Source organism: Doryrhamphus excisus, linkage group LG1 (assembly GCF_037039965.1).
Source record: "Doryrhamphus excisus strain RoL-2023G ecotype Guam linkage group LG1, RoL_Dexc_Guam_v1.1, whole genome shotgun sequence".
Taxonomy (NCBI): domain Eukaryota; kingdom Metazoa; phylum Chordata; class Actinopteri; order Syngnathiformes; family Syngnathidae; genus Doryrhamphus; species Doryrhamphus excisus.
Genome location: NC_136357.1, coordinates 15692213 through 15709261, shown reverse-complemented (window position 1 = coordinate 15709261; position 17049 = coordinate 15692213). Strand labels below are relative to the sequence as shown.

The window sequence follows — 17049 nt, the reverse complement described above, 5'->3', positions numbered from 1 at the left end:
CTTTAGTTTTCAACTGTAAGTCATAAAAGGAAATACAGTAATTTTATTGTGTTGATATTTACATTGTCTGATTGCATTCACAAATAGTATGTTTGTTGATTTTTTAAAATCCAGTGCAAAAATTAAAATTATCGTTCAATGATCTTTACAAAATGGCGATATTGACTGTGCATTTACTTGCTTTCGGATACCAAATCGTGCAGTATCGCCCATCTCCATTTTAGGAGACAGGTTTAGATCGCTGTCTGCAGAGGTGTGGTGGGCGTGGTAGTGATGCCGCTAGGGTGGATCTTGCCCTGTTTTACAGAGCGGGATCTAAAACTTAAAACAAAATAAAAGATCTCCATCTTTTATTTTGTTGTAATTTTGCTGATGTAATTATTACATTCATTCATTCATTTTCTATATCACTTGTCAGGGTACACCCTGGACTGGTCGCCAGCTAATCACAGGAAACATAGACAAACAACCATTCACACTCACATTCATGGAGTCGCCAATTAACCTAACAATGATGTTATTAAGTGCTTCTGCACTTAACATTAACTTTTGATTAGTCATTAGGTGCTCTGAATCCAAGGTACCTCAAAATTAGTGAGTGACTGCTCAGTTCTTCCATGGCAGACGTCGTCGCTTCCGTCATGCTTTGAAGAGATGTGTCATTATTTAAAGAGCTTTGTCCATAGGTATGAATGTGAGTGTGAATGGTTGTTTGTCTATATGTGTCGTGTGATTGGCTGGCGACCAGTCCAGGGTGTACCCCGCCTCTCACACCAACTCAGCTGGGATAGGCTCCAGCATGCCCGCGACCATCCTGAGGATAGGCGGTATAGAAAATGGATGGATGTACTATTTACTGTGCATTATTGATTGGTCTAAAGGTCAAGATGTGTGTTTTTTCATTGTTATATTTTACGTATATAGACGTACTGTGGTTTGTCATTGCACACAGTATACAATAAAACAAAGTTTGGTGTCTTCACTTCCATTTCTAGCAACATTTTAAAACATTTAAGACATTTTAAAACTTAAAATTAAATAATTTACAAATCACTATATTGACAGTTACTATACTCATTATGTCATTGTATGGTCATTGTCATGAGCGGTCTTGGTAGCTTTGCGATGTGACCCCAGGATGCAGAGAGCAGGACCAAACGTGTGGATAAAAATGAATCTTTTATTGCGAATGGCAGCAGCAGGATACAAAACCCACCAAACGAACCAAACCAACGACAATTCACAATGAAGCCACGACAGAAAGAGCACGCACCTGAACTAAATAGGGATCATTAAATTAGAGGCAGGTGCGTGAAAAAAGCAGGAGTAAGGAAAACGGAAGGGATCGACAAAGGAAGTGGTTACAAAATAAGGGCATGATCTTTATTCATAGAAAATTGCCCATAGGTATGAATGTGAGTGTGAATGGTTGTTTGTCTATATGTGCCCTGTGATTGGCTGGCGACCAGTCCAGGGTGTACCCTGCCTCTCGCCCGAAGACAGCTGGGATAGGCTCCAGCACACCCCGCGACCCTTGTGAGGAAAAAGCGGTAGAAAATGAATGAATGAATGAAAATTACTTTCCACAGTAGAATAACTAAAAGAAGTCATTAAAATTCTCTACTGGAATATCAAGGAATTCTGAACGCAATGTGTCTTTGGCTGCCAATAGTCAAAGAGCTCCTGTAGCATCCTGGCATCTTCCAGGGCATTGTATGTCTGGTTCAGGTAGTACTTCACCAAGTGCTCTTGGGAGTCACTGTCAATAGAGCCTTTTGGGTAGAGCATCTTACTCAGCCATAAGGTGTCCAGAATATTGTCCACCACCCCCCAGAAATTATCCAGGAGGGAAAACTCCTCCAGCGCCCTGATGAGCACGGGGACGTCAAAGCGATCGGCGTTGTGGGCAGCCAGGTACACAGGCCCTTGGAAGCAGCCCAGGAAGTTGATGAAAGAGTCAAGAGCGTAGTAGAGATCGAAGGTGGGCTTAAAGAACCTGTGTTGGTACAGAGCGTCATCATACACCGAAAACCCATGAACCTTTCTGGCCTTCTTGCTGATATTGCAACGGGGGACAATGTAGGCATTGAAGGTGTGGTCACCATTGATGGCTCCTATCTGGATGATGTCGCACCCACCGGTGTCTGTGGGAAGTCCAAAAACACTTCTTGTATCATCTTATTCTATTCAAGTTGTCCGAGCAGGCCTCATCAGTTCATGTTCAATGATTAGGTGGGACAAACACTAATCAGACCAGACAAGGTTGAGGAATTTAGGTTAAGATCCAATTAACTTTCATTTCCTGTTAGAAATTAAATATTCCACATGGATTTTCATTCAAGTGCGAGCCAGTCACATGACATCTCAAATATTAGCCAATCCTGTTTGCATAGTCAGACGGCAGCATTTGATGCAGTGTTGAAAATGTTTACAGAAATATATGAAATAGAATAATGATTTTAAGTCACCAAGGGAAAAAAAGAAAAAGCTTATAAGGATATTATGACAAAAATTCTCATACTCAGCCCAGTTGTCACCAGATCAAAGAAAACCACCGTGTAAGACATCTGAACAAACAGAACATCAGTGTCAGAACATCTTGACAAAAACACAAAATGTTAAAAAAAAACACTACACGGAGGTATCTGCATAAACACACAAATGAAAAAAAACACAAACACAAAAATAACACTTCCCCGGCAACAAGACATAGAGTGTGCATACAGCAGACTGCATGTGACCAATCACAGCAGAGTAGGCGGGTATAAAAGGCAGGAAACCCAAGGAAACAATGCATCTGCAGGAAGAGGTGCAAAGCCTGGAAGCTCTAGAAAGAGTTCTGTGCGGGTTATCATGTGTAGCTACTCTATAGGGGTACAGAAGTCTGAAAATGAGTATAATAGGGCCTCTGTAAGTAATACTATATGAATACTATATGAGTGCCTTGCTGGCACTTGTGTGACCAAATATGCGACACATCTCGTCTTGACTTTCACTTTTGTTTCTTATTATGGGGAGAATGAACAATAGCCCGTAAAATGTGTAGTCAATTGATGATAGATTTTCACACTAAGCCTATCTATGCTAGCCTGTGTGATCACTCAACTTATTTTTTCAAGTGTTACTTGCATTACACTGTAATGCTTGTGTTGTGTTCCCAAGTTGTACAATAGCTTTAGACCAGGGGTGCTCATTAAGTCGATCGCGATCTACCGGTCGATCGCGGAGGTGGTACTGGTCGATCGCGGCGTGACATTAAAAAAATATCATCCTAGCATCAATGCTGTCACTTGATTGATATACAGGGCAGCCATTCAGATGACAACTGAATTTTGACCTTTAGGTCACCGCTCATGCGTAAACAACGATGCAAAGTGCTAAGATAGTCGGCGAATTGCGTCAGATTTTAAGCCCTCGCTAAAGTTTATGGTCACTAAAATGAGTGAAGGAGCTGGACCAAGTAAAAAGGCAAAAACATATCACTTCCATACGGAATGGGAGGTGGGCTTTTTTTTTTCAGAATCAGAATCAGAATCACAATGTCTTTTTCGAAGTGCGTTTGCCTGGCTAACCTGGCTATCAGCAGCTACTGTCCGGACTATGCATCCCTGGCTGATTCAATTCAGTGCAAGTCATCAAAGTAAACTCAGGTAATTACAAAAAATGTTAATAGTTAATTATGTGTGTTTTGCAATGTAGGCTCATTTGGTTATGTAAGGTACATCAACATACATTGTACGTACAAATAATCCTCAATACATTTGAAAATAAATAGATGTTTTGCATTTTTGTAGTGGGTAGATCATTTTGACTCGGTCATTTTAAAAGTAGCTCGCATGCTGAAAAAGTGTGAGCACCCCTGCTTTAGACAGTGATGCTATCACAGTGGTCTCAAACAGGTAGCTAACCAGTTGATGTTGAGTCATTTCACCCAAAAATATTTCATTTAGAAGTGTTGTATTCAAACGTGACGCTTGTATTTACAGACGTGTTAAAAAGTTTAGGATAAATAATAGGGGGCGGGGTTGTAATGTACAGTTAGGCCCACAACCTAAAGTATGTTTTGAGTTTTGAACCCCTGATAAAGGTTAGGGACAAATTGTCATCGTAGATTGACAAACAAATAATTGCCTCCACAAAGCTAGAAATCACCCCGACGAACGCACACTGCTTACAAAAACTCGAAGAGAATATAAAGCGTTACTGTCAGACATTAAATGACCAATATCTGTATTTATAAGTAAAAGTGAAAAGCGTAAAGGTGTTTACTCACCGTGAAGTATTTGCACTGACACGCTGAAGTCCGAACTCTTGGAAGCCAACACCAAAGTTGCTCTCAAGTCAAAAACTTTCGTTTCTGTGGAAGATGAAAGTGTCAGTCGGTAAGTTTTGCTTTGTCGCGGTTGCTGATGGGAAATGAAGTCTTTTTCCACTGTGGCGCATTTTGCCACCGTACTGGACACAACATTAGGTACACCGGTACGATCCAAAGTCCCTGAATTGCACACTTCTCAGAAAGCCTGGGCTTCTAAGTCAAGGACACCTTCCTGAGTCAGCCGCCGTTCCTCTTAACCATCATGGAACGGCTTCATTAGTCTTAGCAATGCTAAGTGAAATGCTACATGGTTATGGTGTTTATGCTAACTAACGTGACGTCATGAATGAAAATGGCTGCTTCTTTCTGTGCTACTGTATTTAACACAGCACAACTGGAAAAATGCGAGATGTAAGGTCATGGTCTATTTGTTAAAACGTGCTGTACATAAAGATAAACAAATGTAAATAAAATAGTCACAGTAATAAACATGTAAGATGTTTTAAAATAATATAAATGCAATAATATAATTCACACAATGTGTAACCTATGTTATACCTGTGAAATATAAATTTTCCCATCACACTGGCGGCCAATTGGTGAAGACCTTCCAGCACCCTTCCATGGCAGGCAGATGTGGACCAATCCGCGAAGGGGCAGTAAGGTGAGGAGAGCCCGGAGCTGGTGGTGCCTGGTGGTGCCGGCCTATCTGTGGCGTGTCCTTCACCCCAGGTGTCTAGAGATTTGCTGCTTGTGTGCTCCTTTGATCCTTTTTTGTCATGGCGAGTCGTATGTGTGGGTGTAACTGCCTTTTAAGTTTAGATAACGGCTACAAGTAACAAGTAAAAGTAAAACTATTCATTATTGTAACAAAGGATAAAATATAAGTCCCTTTATTCCTTCAGAACAAATAAAACATTTGATACGTTCATTCATTCATTCATTTTCTACCTCACAAGGGTCGCGGGGGTGCTGGAGCCTATCCCAGCTGTGTTTGGGCGAGAGGCGGGGTACACCCTGGACTGGTCGCCAGCCAATCACAGGGCACATATAGACAAACAACCATTCACACTCACATTCATACCTATGGACAATTTGGAGTCACCAATTAATCTAGCATGTTTTTGGAATGTGGGAGGACGGTGCGAACATGCAAATTCCACACAGAGATGGCCGAGAGTGGAATTGAACTTGTGTCTCCTAGCTGTGAGCCCTGTGTGCAGCACATTTGATACAATAAAATAAACACAAATGTCTGAATTTCTGCGTTAAAAGCCAATGCATCAAGGTGTGTGCTGATTTAAAACACCCCACAGATGGAGCAGTTTTCATTTGCAAAGTGACTCTTTCTGCAAAGGCTCCATCTGGCTTATGTTTAGTCGAGTCATGGGACGATATATAAGAGAGACTGGTTTCAAGACCTCAGCGCTCTAAGTAGGAGTGTGCAAAGTCAGCAAACCAGTTAAATATGATGGAGGCTAGCCCACTCAGGTATTTCAAAATCTTGCATGCATCCTAAAAACAACAGGCAGCGCGGTGGAGTGAAGCAAGCACAGGCCGTGAGGAAATGAGCATATATAAGACCCTTTCAAGTTGATGTATGGGTATAGATATGGCTTCACCTTAGCACCTATCCTTTTTTTCAACCCACCAAAAATGAATCCCGGGAACATTCCCGTGTGGATGGGGGAAGCTAGCTTTGATCACTGACCTGATATGATTGTCATGACTTTTTTGCTGCACTGTTTGGCTAAGTGTGGCGATTTTCACGATTTTATGTACTCTTTCCAGGCTGCTGGACGAGTGGTTAGCGTACAAGCCACCCAGCTAGGAGACCAGGGTTCGATTCCCCTCTTGGCCATAAGTGAAGTTCATTCTTCTGACATGAGCATCAAGTTTTTGTGTGTTTGCCTGCTACGATACAAAACACATGTGCTTATAGCATAACCTCAATACATTTTAATGCAAATGTATTTTCAAAATTACAATTTGATATGAATCAATTGTACACCAAGAAATATTTTCTGATGACTATGAAAATTACTTATAAATGTAATCATAGAAGTAATAAAAAAAAAAATTACATTTAGGCTGAATGGCTTCCCATCTTTTCTTTATATCAAGGACTTCCGCACGGCTTTCCTTCCCGGCTGCCACTTGTAAAACAGCTCCTGCAATACAGTGGCGTCTTCCAGGGCATTGTGGGAATCGTAGGTCTTACGCAGGAAGCGGGACACCAAGAACTTCAGTGAGTGGCTGTGAAGTTGTGAGAAGAGCCTCTTACTCAGCAGCAGGGTGTCCAGAAACCTGTCGACCACCCCCCGGAACTTTCCCAAGAGGTTGAATTCCTGCAGCGCCCTGATTAGCACAGGAGCGTCCAAGCCACAGGCATTGTGCGCCGCCAGGTACACGGGCCCAGGGAGGGAATACAGGAAGTTGATGAATGAGTTGAGAACAGTGACGAGTGGGGCGGTTTGCACAAACTGCCCGTGGCAAAACAGGGTGCCGTTTATCACGGTAAATCCAGTGATGCTGCTGGCCACCCGGGTGATGGGGCAACGGGGGACAGTGTAGGCGTTGAAGACCCTCTCGCCACAGACGGCTGATATCTGGATGATGTCTGGATAATGATGTTGTTCGACTGTGAGGAGTTCAAACACATGCCTGTTTTGCTTTGTTACTTTTGATTGAACAGCTCAGAGACACAGGCAGTGAGGCGATGACAAGGTTTACACAATGTATTTATTTATGTATGTCGATGTCATAAAAACCATACTGATTATGGCCCAGTGTTATGATAAACAGTGTGTTTGTGTGTGTGTGTGTGTGTTGTGACTAGAAGGGTTATCTAAGCCAGGTCATGATGTCCTTGTTTTAATACTTCATCACATGTGTGGATGTTAGCATCATCTGTGGCTACATCTTGGTCCCATCTACTCCCCAAACCTTTCCTCAATTTCCCCAATGAAAGCCTCCTGTACCTCCCCCCCAACTGTTCCCCAAGGGGCGCGCCCCACTATATTGAGAAGCACTGTGTTAAGACGATCAACACATGCCGCAGGCAAAGACAAAGCTCACCAAAACATCAGTAAGCACATCAAGGTTGTCCTCCAGACATGCAATGCACTGTGGGACATGTGGTTTTCTGATTGTTTGACAATATTCATTCATTTTCTACCGCGTATCCTCACAAGGGTTGCGGGTGTGCTGGAGCCTATCCCAGCTGTCTTCGGGCGAGAGGACTGGACCCTGGACTGGTGGCCAGCCAATCACAGGGCACATATAGACAAACAACCATTCACACTCACATTCATACCTATGGACAATTTGGAGTAACCAATTAACCTAGCATGTTTTTGGAATGTGGGAGGAAAACCCACGCATGCACGGGGAGAACATGCAAACTCCACACAGAGATGGCCGAGGGTGGGTTTATGATTATTAATATACTTTTATTTATACTTATTTCCTTTCTGAAGACCCACAACCCTGCATTTGCTGTATATTCATTCATTCATTCATTTTCTACAGCTTTTCCTCACGAGGGTCGCAGGGGTGCTGGAGCCTATCCCAGCTGTCTTCGGGCGAGAGGCAGGGTACACCCTGGACTGGTGGCCAGCCAATCACAGGGCACATATAGACAAACAACCATTCACACTCACATTCATACCCCATTCATACTCCTAGCTGTGAGGTCTGCGCGCTAACCACTTGACCGCCATGCCGCCCCATTTGCTGTATATGTATACTTTAAATAAATAATTAATAAAATAAAAAAATGTTTAAATAAAAAAATGAAAAAAAAAGAAATATCAACAGCAAAAACGTCCACCTTCCGGTCCCTACGCCAACACTTGGGCAAACTCGGCGCAACGCTTCCTGTATCCGGTAAGTTTAGCCATCAACATAACAACATGCATGGTTAAACACTTTTCACTCAGAAAACTAGCTTGCACTTCCATGAAGGCTGTAAGCGTTTTATGTTTCCTAACAGGATTCCTGAGTACTTCCGGATACGTACAGGTCCACGTTTAGTGAGTGCAGGCAATCTGCAGCCCATATAAGGAAGTCCCGATCGCATTGACGTTGGTAGAACTCAGTGTTAAAAAAAACTCTGTAAAACCGAGCCTGCACAGCCATGCCAAACTTCTTTCAGGACTCACTTCCAAATGTGCAAACATCATTATCTGACGCTTAAATATGTAGTAAAACATTTAAAATATATATTTAGAAATATTTAGGATATTATGATGACGAAAATCTCATACTTAGTCCAGTTGTCTCCAGATCAAAGAAAACCACCGGGTAAGACATCTGCACAAACACACACAACCAAAAACAGTGTCAGAACACAAATGAATTTTTACAAAAGGAAAAACTGTAAGGAGGCAGCTGCACAAACACACAAATAAAAAAAAAGCATATGAAAAAAACAATAACTTCTGTTTTTTCATTGTTCATGCTAGGTTAATTGGTGACTCCAAATTGTCCATAGGTATGAATGTGAGTGTGAATGGTTGTTTGTCTATATGTGCCCTGTGATTGGCTGGCGACCAGTCCAGGGTGTAAAGACAGCTGGGATAGGCTCCAACACCCCACGTGACCCTCATGAGGATAAGTGGTAGAAAGTGAATGAATGCATAATGCAAGTGTCGTAATCTTACCCCGATAAATATGCTGGAGATTTACAGCAGTTCCACGTAAAAACTGATGATCCTAACCCAGGAAGGATGATCGTGATTGTCAACAACCCCCTCTGAATGTCCTTTAAGTTGCACCTCAGATCAGAGTGAAAACTGCATCAATGACAAACTTCAGTTCATTTGGATTCCTCTCCTTCCTTTTCGTTTACGCCGTTTGAGGTTGTAACAAATGTATAGTCTACGCTCTTCTGACAGAAAGAAAGTTCTTTTCTTTTCGGCTCAGCAGACAATGTCGTTGTGTAAGTCCAGAAGGCCTTGACAGTCAAAAGTTTTCTTTTATGCTGTTTGGACCCAGGGGAGTGTCTCAAAACCTGCTTCATCCAATCCTGGGCGCTCACGTTGCTTCTCTAACGTCATCTCTCCACCTCACGTTGAATTACCTCATCCCGCCCTCAAGTGAACTCTTCTCAGTAAATAATAAAATAATAAAATGCTGCTTGTGTAAAAATTGTGAAAATAAAAAAAAACAGCCTACAGCTCCTTCGTATATGGTGGCTTTTGTCTTTTACTGTTGCTAAACTTCCTTTCTCAGTGAGTCGCTGCAACTTCCTGTTTCATTTTCTTACAATACAGATGAATATCAGTGTTTTGCAAGGGACACTATTGGAAGCATGTATAACATATGTAAACATGTATATATTTTTTCTGAGAGCCAACATATGTACTATTATGTCCTCTTGACTGTTTTTATTTGAATATTGTTATACAGAACCCAAAAGGTAAAGAATGCAAGACTCCCTTACGTCTGTCTATTTAAAATAAACAAGATTGCAGTGATAACATGACCTTTACGAGCGCAATACATCACAGTCAACCGAGTCAGGATGTTCTACCAGGAGAAGCAAAGAGGACTCGTTGAGATATCGAAAACTCCCCTTCCCTTGACCTGAAGGTTATGGGAGTATAAGGACGATTCATAATGGGAAGAGGGCAGACATTTTCCAGAGGAACCAGGAGCAGAGGGGATGTCACTGTTTTTAGGGAGTTGAACACCATGAGGTGTATCGGTTGTAACGCGGCACTTATACATAGCGCAACAACACATGCTTTGAGTAGCATCATTTCCTCCCGGATGGAGCGGAAGATCCATGACAAGGTCAACTTAAAGTAGCAAAAACCAATGAAATTAATGTTAATGTACGTTAGTAACATAACGTTAACTGTGTGGATGGATATTTATTCATTCATTTTCAACCGCTTATCCTCACAAGGGTCACCGGGGTGCTGGAGCCTATCCCAGCTGTTTTCGGGCGAGAGGTGGGGTACACCCTGGACTGGTGGCCAGCCAATCACAGGGCACATATAGACAAACAACCATTCACACTCACATTCATACCTATGGACAATTTGGAGTCGCCAATTAACCTAGCATGTTTTTGGAATGTGGGAGGAAACCGGAGTACCCGGAGAAAACCCACGCATGCACGGGGAGAACATGCAAACTCCACACAGAGATGGCCGAGGGTGGAATTGAACTCAGGTCTCCTAGCTGTGAGGCCTGTGTGCTAACCACTTGCCCTCCATGTGGACGGATAACTTTCTCTTAAAGTAGACTTTTCTGACCTATAAATGTAGTTAGAATGTTTGTATTGTTAAACGATGCGAACGTTTCAGATAATGAGGTTTGCGTATTTGGAAGTGAGCTAAAAGAAGGCTCCCTGTGACATCATAGGTTCCTTATATGGTCTTTCCTGGGTACAAGCTATCAGCTGTACAAGCTGAGTATAACCAATCACAGCGGAGTGGGTGTGCCCAGAGGCGAGGGTGTGGGTGGAATAAATTTAAACAGACAGTTTTGGAAATTCAAGGAAATTCAGCTGGAATAGGTGCTGATTCTGGAAGATCTAGAAAGCTTTCTGTGCGGGTTGTCATGTGTAGTTGCTCTGTAGGATTTCCCTATAATTATGACTACTGTTGAATGTGTGTCAGTTTGTTACGATGGTAATGCGACTTCATACAGGGTTTATTGAGAGTAATGTGTTCCATAACAGAAGTTGTAATTTAGTCTTAGTAAAGTATGAAATACAGCTTGTCTTTTGTCATTATATATTAAATCAAAATGTCCGTTTTCATCTATTTGATGGTACCACCAAGCTTAGAATCTGCTAATAACAAAAGTGCATAATGCGTTCAATAGTAAAGCCTTTAAATATTTATTTGGTAATAAAAAGTTAATTTGCATTAACAATGTACTAGGTACTGAATATGAGAGTTCAGAAATTGAAATAAAAACATGTGGTGGACAGTGAGCAAGCTAAAGACAAAACGGTTTTTAAAAATGTAAATAATTCAAATATTAAGGTGTGTCTTGTGCCACAACTCTGTCCTCCACTGGCTGTTTCACATGCTGCCACAGGAGGCGCTGTCCAGGCAGTAGACCGGCCCCTTTGTGAGCGGTGGCCACCTCTGGGGTGGTCTCCTGTGTGACACTCAGACTGAATAAATGGCGGCTGACCACCTCAGGTGAGGGATGGAGCACATGGTAGAGCCTCTGTAAGGCCCGAACGTCCTCCAAAGCATCATGGGCCTTGTAGTCCATGCCCAGGATCTCCCTGACCAGGTGCTCCTGTTTGAAGCTCCGCAGGCCGCACTCCTTCAGCACCTCCCGGGCCAGCGGCAGGGTGTCCACACATCCCGAGATGGACGACTCGAACGAAGCTCTGAGGCCCGTCTCATCGAGCGCTCGGGCCAGCGGGCGGCAGTCGAAGCGGCGGATGTTGTGTCCCACCAGGAGAGGGCGTCCGAGCGCTTGGAGGAATGTGATAAAGGACACCAGCACCTCCCGCAAGGTCTTGGTGAGGACGGGCCGTCGGTGGAGGTAGAGTTTCTGTCGGCGCACCCTGAAGCCCGTCACCCTTGCGGCGCCTGGCTCCATTGGACAGCGGGGGACGGTGTACAGGTTCAGACAGCGAACGCCGCTCACCGCAGCCAACTGGACCATCTCGCACCTCTGGCCTGGTGACAAACACACACAACTTAGCAGGTGTAACCATTGTTATTTATTACAGTTCTTCTGTTTCTATTTTGTTGTTGTGCTGTTCAGATATATTTAACATTAACAACAAAAGTATATATAAAACTTACTGAGTCCATTTGTCTCCAAGTCGAAGAAAACCAACGACAGCTGAGACAGGTCCTCTGCTTCCGACGTTTGCATCTCGCTTTATACTCGTCCCCAAGCCTTAAACCTAAACGTTTAAAACTTGTACATCGAATAAACAAGAAAGTAAAAGCCAATTCGAGAAACTCACCTTGTACTTGGCAGCAGCTTAGCGCATAACAGCATTAAAATCTAACAAAAACAAACTGCCGCCACCATTTAAAACACCGGAAAAGGTTCTTCTTCGTGGGTGTTGAAGTTATCTACAAATGGTTCGCTCTCTAGCGGTAGCCGAATGAAGTTCACCCTGCAACTTATACTTACCGTCCTTGCATATTTTGATTGCTAAAATACAAAAGACAGACGCTCATAGACTAAAAATTATTACATTTTAATGAAAATATATTTTTTTAAATGACAATTTTAAATGAATCACAATTGGACTGCTGGTAGAAAGAAAGTTTGCTGTGATAATGACTGCATGATATTATTTGTGTGCATATGTTTAAAAAATTGACAATTCTTTTAGCAACGTTGAGGGATATATATTTTTTTAGAATTTCAGCATCATATTAGGTCACAGGCACAAGTTTGTTTTTCTTTCGGCTTTTTCCTGGTCATATTTATTTACTATTACCCAAGTCTGCACCAAAATGTAGTGGCTTCTCTACCACAGCAGCACTCTTGATTAAAAACATTGGCTCCTTGGTGGCGGTAACAAAACATATGAGTAGAAAAGGAATGTGTGTTAGAAGTGGTTATTAAAATACCATGATGGATATGAAAGTGACTTTCCATACTGCAATAAATCTGATAATAGAAGTGATTAAAAATGTTTCACAGGTCAGTGATATGGCTTCCTGTCTTTTTGTCTATATCAAGGACTTCCACACCGCGTTCCTGCCTGGCTGCCATTTGTGAAAGAGCTCCTGCAGCATTTTGGCATCTTCCAGGGCATTGTGGGCGTTGTAGGTCTTCTCCAGGAAGCGCTCCACCATGTACTTTTGGGAGTAGCTGTAAAATCTCGGGAAGAGCCTCTTGCTCAGCAGGAAGGTGTCCAGAAAACTGGAGACCACCTCCTGGAACTCCTCCAGAAAGGAGAACTCCCGCAGCACCCTGTTGATCACAGGGGCATCAAAGCGATCAGCGTTGTGGGCCGCCAGGTACACAGTCCCAGAGAAGGAGCGCAGAAAGTCGATAAGAGAGGTGAGAGCGTTGCGGAGTGGGACGGTGCGCACTAAGTCCCCACGGAGGAACAGAGCACCATCCACCACAGAAAACCCTGTGATCCTGCTGGCCTCCTTGGTGATGTCGCAGCGGGGGATGGTGTAGGCGTTGAAGATTCTCTCGCCACAAACAGCTGATATCTGGATGATGTCACACACCTGGGTGTCTAGCGGGAGGCCAAAAACACGCCTGTTAGCTTCATGTATGACTTGAAACACAATTCAAAAAGACTACATTGATACAGAAGGTTGTTTTCAGCTTTTCTCTTTAACTCTCTTTAATTCAGTTGACTTGAATTTGTAGTAGTGGACGTCCTTTCATCAACAGGAAGTGGCAAAAAATGACATGTTATTTCATTTTTGTTGATGAATTATTGTATTTACGACAATCACACAAGCTGCAGGCAAAGACAAAGCTCACTGACTGAGCTTCTATGAAGTCCAAACCAAAACATTGGCGAGCACATCAAGGTTGTTTCAAAGCAGAAGTCTAAACAACAACAGGGTTGAACACCACGTGCAGTCACTTTGTCACCAGCACAAAAGGTCAACAGTGAAAAGAATGCGTGATGTAAGATAAACATACAAAACCTATTATGGAAAGATATATGAGAACATGTGAAATAATACTATGTTGGCTGAATTTCCTGATCAAATACTCGTCAGAGGCTGCACGGCGGTCGAGTGGTTACGGTTCAATTCCACACTCGGCCATCTCTGTGTGGAGTTTGTATGTTCTCACGGTGCATGCGTGGGTTTTCTCCGGTTTCCTCCCACATTCCAAAAACATGCTAGGTTAATTGGCGACTCCAAATTGTCCATAGGTATGAATGTGAGTGTGAATGGTTGTTTGTCTATATGTGCCCTGTGATTGGCTGGCGACCAGCCCAGGGTGTACCCCGCCTCTCGTCTAGGCTCCAGCACCCCCCGCAACCCTCGTGAGGATAAGCGGTAGAAAATGAATGAATGAATGAATACTCATCAGAAACCTAAGAGTGCACGGAGTGGGATCATGGCGCCTGCCAGTTTGGCAGCATGTTGCCAATAATACAATGGTGAAGAACCATTTATTCGATACCATGGCTGTTTACAGATTGTGTAGATTGTGTCATTAACTCCAGACTAACATCATTATTTTTCATAATCAGACAATAAAATGCAAAGAAATATCATACGCGGTGGAACTGCAGCACAAGCCTCATCCTGAAGGGGGTTGGGGCATGTGTGAGCTGGAAGGCCCTTTTTTTTTTTTTTTTTAACAGCAGCACGAGGATGGAGGATGGAGGATTATATATCCAAGCTCACCAGAAGGCGATCAGACTTTTACAACAAGTATGAGAACCTTCCATGGATAAAGACTAATTCATATACAAATACAATTTAAGATCACAATCAGTTAATAAAAAAGAAATATGACCTAAATGTCCGTATGATGGCTCTATTTTATAGTTTCTAGAGTACAATGATGACTTTGTAGATATTTAATTCATTTTAGTGGCCAATTCAACAAAACCAACTGAAATAACATAACATGACATAACAGTAGCCATCATGGTTTTATACCTAGTATGGAGTTTCATCTGATTGTGCTGCTGTCTGATTGGTCCTGACTAAGTGGGATTGGCTAATATTCCGGATGTCATGTGACTGGCTCACACTTGGATAGATGCCACTCTGGACTTTTTGACTCCTGACAGGAAATGAAAGTGGAACAAACACATTTGTGCGTCCCCGCTAGAGTGGACTGGTGAAAAAAAAAACATGAACAAAACAGCAAAACAATACAAAACACAATTTGTCCAATTCCATATCTACCTTCAGCAACAACTAGAATGTGTGTTATTAGCCACACTTTGACAGACAGGAAATAAAAAAAAACCCTGCCATTTTGTTATTTCCCTTAATGTGACCTCAGTGGGAAGACGTTAACGTTTCATGCAGATGGTTGAAGTAAACGCAACAACTAGAGAAAGGTTACTTAGGTACAAATAAGGTCGTTTCCAATTATTCCATCACTACAATCATAATTCATGAGTTCATTTAAAGAAGACATTCAAAATAATATAATATTATAAACAATAATTCATGTTCAATTAGAATTATTTATACAAATGGAATATTACTCATTTTAAAAACATTTACATATTTTGAGCCATGACAATTTAACTAAATTAAAACAGAACTATTAAACTCAATGCAAAAAAATTGTAATCACTTTCACATATACATTTATGTTGAATATATATATATTTATGTTTTCTAATGTGTATATTTAATTTACTAATGTGTATTAAATAGAATGATGATTTTAAGCTTCTTACCCAATCCAGTTGTCTCCAGATCAAAGAAAACCACCGTGTAAGACATCTGCACAAACACAGCATCAGTCAAAATATATTTGCACAAACACACAAATCATTTAGAAAATATCCAGCAAGGAGATGTCTGCACACGCACAATTTATAAAAAAAACAAATAAAATAAATACATTAAAAAATAACAATAATAAAAGAGAAATAATAAAAATATATAATAAAAAACAATGAAAAAAACAAATTTAAAACAAAGGATTTGCAACATGACATATGCACACAACGCTGAAATTATTTTGAAAAATGCGCAAATTAAAAAAGTAATAAAACAAACTTCACAAACTTCAATAAACACTAACAAAAACACATATAAACAATAAGTTATTTAAAAAATAACACAATGCGAGAGGACATTTGAACAAACACTAAATAATAATAAAAAATACACGTATCCAACACCCAAATAAAAATCCCTGAAAGACATCTACACAAACACACAATAATAAAACGAGACAAATGTGAATAAAAAAACACACCGTGTATGAAGACAATAAATGACAAAAAAATCTACAATAGATAAAAGTAAATGAAAGTTTGTACTCACCGTCAAGTCTTTGCACTGACACTCAAGTCGACGTGAAGTTCGAACTTTTATACGCCAGCAGTCGCCCTAAGTCTACTTTCACTTATGTGGAACAGAATGTTTCCGAATGTTTGGCTACACATCCGCACTCGCCTGTTGTTTTCTCTTTCCACAGGACTCTTCTCCGTTATTCGGTGGTTAGTTTCGCTTTGTCGCGGTGACCGATGGGAAATGAAGTCATTCACTGCTGTGTCGCAGCTGCATTTTAGCCACCACCCTGGACACGGCTAGCATTAGGTAGGTTGACGTTTACATAACCTTCACTTATCTAATAAACACAACATATTACACCGATTTATTATAAAATAACACGAAGAAACAGCATTTACTCATACTATGAGCAGAAGCAGGGGTTGTTCTTCTTGATTAAAGACGAGGGACCAGGTCTATTCAAATATCGATATCATCGATAATAAAGGCATACTCAGTACAGGATCGACCCAAGTGTGATTAGCATGAAAAAGGAACCTGCACACACACACACATATATATATATATATATATATATATATATATATATATATATATATATATATATATATATATATATATATATATATATATATATATATATATATACCGTGCCAGCTAACATACACATTAGTCTAAATACACACATTACAGCATCAACAAAAATATAAAATGAATGTCTTGATGTCGTAACACTGATCATGTGGTAACATTTTTGTCCTCCCATTGTTAGTCCAGAGTGCACAGAGTGCAAGGACTTGGATATTTTTCTTGGAAGGA

At 41.3% G+C, this 17049-nt stretch overlaps 4 protein-coding genes across 4 annotated transcripts; all 4 read right to left on the bottom strand.

The window, feature by feature from the left end:
• Positions 1 to 1166: 1166 nt before the first annotated feature.
• LOC131131605 (DNA polymerase III PolC-type-like) lies at positions 1167 to 5065 on the bottom strand. Its single transcript, XM_058076451.2, has 4 exons — positions 4874 to 5065; positions 4274 to 4357; positions 2522 to 2567; positions 1167 to 2144 (listed from the first exon to the last, which is right to left on the bottom strand). The coding sequence occupies exons 3-4, from the start codon at positions 2565 to 2567 to the stop codon at positions 1621 to 1623; spliced, it is 570 nt and encodes a 189-aa protein (XP_057932434.2). The 5' UTR covers positions 4274 to 4357; positions 4874 to 5065; the 3' UTR covers positions 1167 to 1620.
• Positions 5066 to 6222: 1157 nt separating this feature from the next.
• Positions 6223 to 9414, bottom strand: LOC144901039 (DNA polymerase III PolC-type-like). Its single transcript, XM_078793817.1, has 3 exons — positions 8980 to 9414; positions 8584 to 8629; positions 6223 to 6956 (listed from the first exon to the last, which is right to left on the bottom strand). The coding sequence occupies exons 2-3, from the start codon at positions 8627 to 8629 to the stop codon at positions 6430 to 6432; spliced, it is 573 nt and encodes a 190-aa protein (XP_078649943.1). The 5' UTR covers positions 8980 to 9414; the 3' UTR covers positions 6223 to 6429.
• A 1652-nt stretch (positions 9415 to 11066) lies between these two features.
• Positions 11067 to 12354, bottom strand: LOC131131667 (protein PML-like). The gene is made up of 2 exons (XM_058076569.2): positions 12103 to 12354; positions 11067 to 11973 (listed from the first exon to the last, which is right to left on the bottom strand). Exons 1-2 carry the CDS (start codon positions 12173 to 12175, stop codon positions 11315 to 11317), a joined length of 732 nt encoding a protein of 243 aa, XP_057932552.2. The 5' UTR covers positions 12176 to 12354; the 3' UTR covers positions 11067 to 11314.
• A 190-nt stretch (positions 12355 to 12544) lies between these two features.
• Positions 12545 to 16488, bottom strand: LOC131131668 (DNA polymerase III subunit epsilon-like). The gene is made up of 3 exons (XM_058076570.2): positions 16261 to 16488; positions 15666 to 15711; positions 12545 to 13511 (listed from the first exon to the last, which is right to left on the bottom strand). The coding sequence occupies exons 2-3, from the start codon at positions 15709 to 15711 to the stop codon at positions 12991 to 12993; spliced, it is 567 nt and encodes a 188-aa protein (XP_057932553.2). The 5' UTR covers positions 16261 to 16488; the 3' UTR covers positions 12545 to 12990.
• Positions 16489 to 17049: the final 561 nt, after the last annotated feature.

Bases quoted from the DNA above. Each gene is read 5' to 3' on its own strand.
- LOC131131605 (XM_058076451.2), bottom strand. From the start codon at position 2,567: ATGTCTTACACGGTGGTTTTCTTTGATCTGGTGACAACTGGGCTGA. The intron at 2,145-2,521 runs GTATGAGAATTT...GACTTCCCACAG, and splicing joins TCTGGTGACAACTGGGCTGA to ACACCGGTGGGTGCGACATC.
- LOC144901039 (XM_078793817.1), bottom strand. From the start codon at position 8,629: ATGTCTTACCCGGTGGTTTTCTTTGATCTGGAGACAACTGGACTAA. The intron at 6,957-8,583 runs GTATGAGATTTT...AACTCCTCACAG, and splicing joins TCTGGAGACAACTGGACTAA to TCGAACAACATCATTATCCA.
- LOC131131667 (XM_058076569.2), bottom strand. From the start codon at position 12,175: ATGCAAACGTCGGAAGCAGAGGACCTGTCTCAGCTGTCGTTGGTTTTC. The intron at 11,974-12,102 runs GTAAGTTTTATA...GTTTGTCACCAG, and splicing joins CTTGGAGACAAATGGACTCA to GCCAGAGGTGCGAGATGGTC.
- LOC131131668 (XM_058076570.2), bottom strand. From the start codon at position 15,711: ATGTCTTACACGGTGGTTTTCTTTGATCTGGAGACAACTGGATTGG. The intron at 13,512-15,665 runs GTAAGAAGCTTA...GCCTCCCGCTAG, and splicing joins TCTGGAGACAACTGGATTGG to ACACCCAGGTGTGTGACATC.